The sequence below is a fragment of the Curcuma longa genome, unplaced genomic scaffold (assembly GCF_044706935.1).
Source record: "Curcuma longa cultivar G26 ecotype Majalengka, Jawa Barat unplaced genomic scaffold, ITB_CL_G26_1.1 contig_4843, whole genome shotgun sequence".
NCBI classification, from domain to species: Eukaryota; Viridiplantae; Streptophyta; class Magnoliopsida; order Zingiberales; family Zingiberaceae; genus Curcuma; species Curcuma longa.
In genome coordinates this window covers 1-2,149 of record NW_027434250.1, presented here as the reverse complement: position 1 = coordinate 2,149, position 2,149 = coordinate 1, and the positions used below count along the sequence as shown (strand labels likewise).

Genomic DNA, 2,149 nt, shown 5'->3' with positions numbered 1-2,149 from the left:
CCAAAGCAATGATCCAGAACGCCGTTTGAAGGAAGGTATACGAGGCGGCGATTAAAGTGGCATAGGAGGCGGCAGAGGACTCACAGGGCGGCGACGGCGGCCAGCAGCTCTACTTCGCCCCACGCCCAAGAACTTAACTTGCTTGAAGATCGCCGTTTTGTGGTCTCAAAGTGAATTTGGAATACAATAATATATAGATAAAATAATACCACGTAAAATAACCCTAATGTAAAGCAACCGTTGAACAAAATCTCAATGAATTTTCATTAAACAACTAGTCCTTGATCATGGAGTAGATGAAGACAAGTGCGTATATGAAGGCAGAAGATCTAATACGAGATCAAACACAAGTATACACCCATTCTGGTTTCATAGGCAATGTTATTCCTTCAAATTAAACTGATATATACTATAGGGTTTGAAGAAGATAATTCATCTCCCTTCAATGGTGCTCATGGTCAATTCTGGTGCCCGGGAATATGGTATTGGTATCAGTGTTGGTGAATCTGTTCTGGAGGTATATGCAGGTTGCTGAGGCGATGGTAAAACTGGGTTCTTGTTCATCAGTATTATTGCAATAGCATCCATTGTTGGTCGGTCGGTGGACCTATCTTGAACACATAAAAGGCCGAGTTGAATGCATTTCTCCACTTCAGAAACGGGGAATGAATCGATCAGTTGTGGATCTACCAGTTCGCAACATCTTCCTTCCGCCCAAAGATGCCATGCCTACAAGATTTCAATATATGAATAACAAATGATTTGCATGTATATTTGGAACAGTTCTTTGATCATCTGATCAGTCATAACAATCAGGTTAAAGAATATGAACAGGTGGAGGGATGATCTACTTACGTATCCAAGGAGACTGAATGACGAATCATTCATCGAGTATGAGCTGCCAGAGTTTCTTTTACCAGAAATGATCTCGAGCAGAATCACCCCAAAGCTATATACATCAGACTTTTCAGAAAAACAACCATGCAAGCCATATTCTGGGGCCATGTAACCGCTGTTATATAACAAAGTTATCAAGAAACACACCAATTACATAAGATGGGAATTGAGTTGATAAAAGATGATAGTACTCACTATGTGCCTACTAATCTCCTTGTGTTTTGTTCCATATGACTTTCTTCGAATATCCTGGCCAAACCAAAATCTGAAATTTTGGGATTCATATTCTCATCCAGTAGGATGTTGCTCGTCTTCAAATCTCTATGAATGATGCGTAGTCTTGAATAGCGATGGAGGTAAACAAGTCCTTGAGCAAAGCCTTGTATTATACAAAATCTCTTATGCCAATCTAATTGCACTGAAAGGTTTGAATCTGAAAAAACATATATATATATCTTAATTACTCAAGAAGATCAGATAAATGGAACTCGTGAAATTGAATCAAATGAGTGAGAAATATGGTAAGATGACTAACCGAATAAGTATTTATCCAAACTTTTGTTGGGCATATATTCATAGATGAGTAGTTTCTCATTTTCATGAATGCACCAACCTAAAAGCTTGACAAGATTAGTATGTTGAAGTCTGGCAATTAGCTTAACTTCATTTTCCAACTCCTCAAAGCCTTGTTTTGAGTTCTCAGAGAGTCTCTTCACAGCTATATACTGACCTTCTTCTAGTCTTCCCTACAATAGATACATAGTATTGGTCTGAATTATTAAGATACAATCGAAGTTCCATATTGAAAATGTATAAAAAAGATCATGGGGTTACAAGATGGAGATATCTATATTGGTTTGAGACCTTTTGGGTAAAATCCAAAAATAAAATCATGAGGGCGTGGATCTAAAGTGGACAATATCATATCGCATGTAGAGATATATAAGGATTCCATCAGATCTAACAGTGATATCAGAGCAAGGTCTATGTAGTTGGGGGCTTCTAATAAGGGGTTGTGAGGACCGTTAAGGTTAAGTCTCACATTAAATCATCATGCACTCGGGATACAATCAAAATCTCACATTGAAAATGCACAGAAAGATCCGAAGTTATAAGATGAAGATATCTATATTAATATGAGACCTTTTGGATAAACTTAAAAATAAAACTATAAAGATGTCAGGGAAAATGGATAATATCATACCGCATGTGAAGATATATAGGTACTCCATGGAATCTAACACGAATATAA

The 2,149-nt window shown here is 37.4% G+C and overlaps 1 protein-coding gene across 1 annotated transcript; it reads right to left on the bottom strand.

Annotated features, from left to right (window-relative positions):
• Positions 1 to 283: 283 nt before the first annotated feature.
• Positions 284 to 1,643, bottom strand: LOC141819388 (G-type lectin S-receptor-like serine/threonine-protein kinase At1g11300; the record flags this gene model as incomplete). Its single annotated transcript, XM_074706703.1, has 4 exons — positions 284 to 729; positions 856 to 1,012; positions 1,093 to 1,330; positions 1,433 to 1,643. Coding segments are annotated over 4 exons (903 nt in total), but the record flags the coding sequence as incomplete, so codon positions are not given.
• Between the last annotated feature and the right edge of the window lie 506 nt (positions 1,644 to 2,149).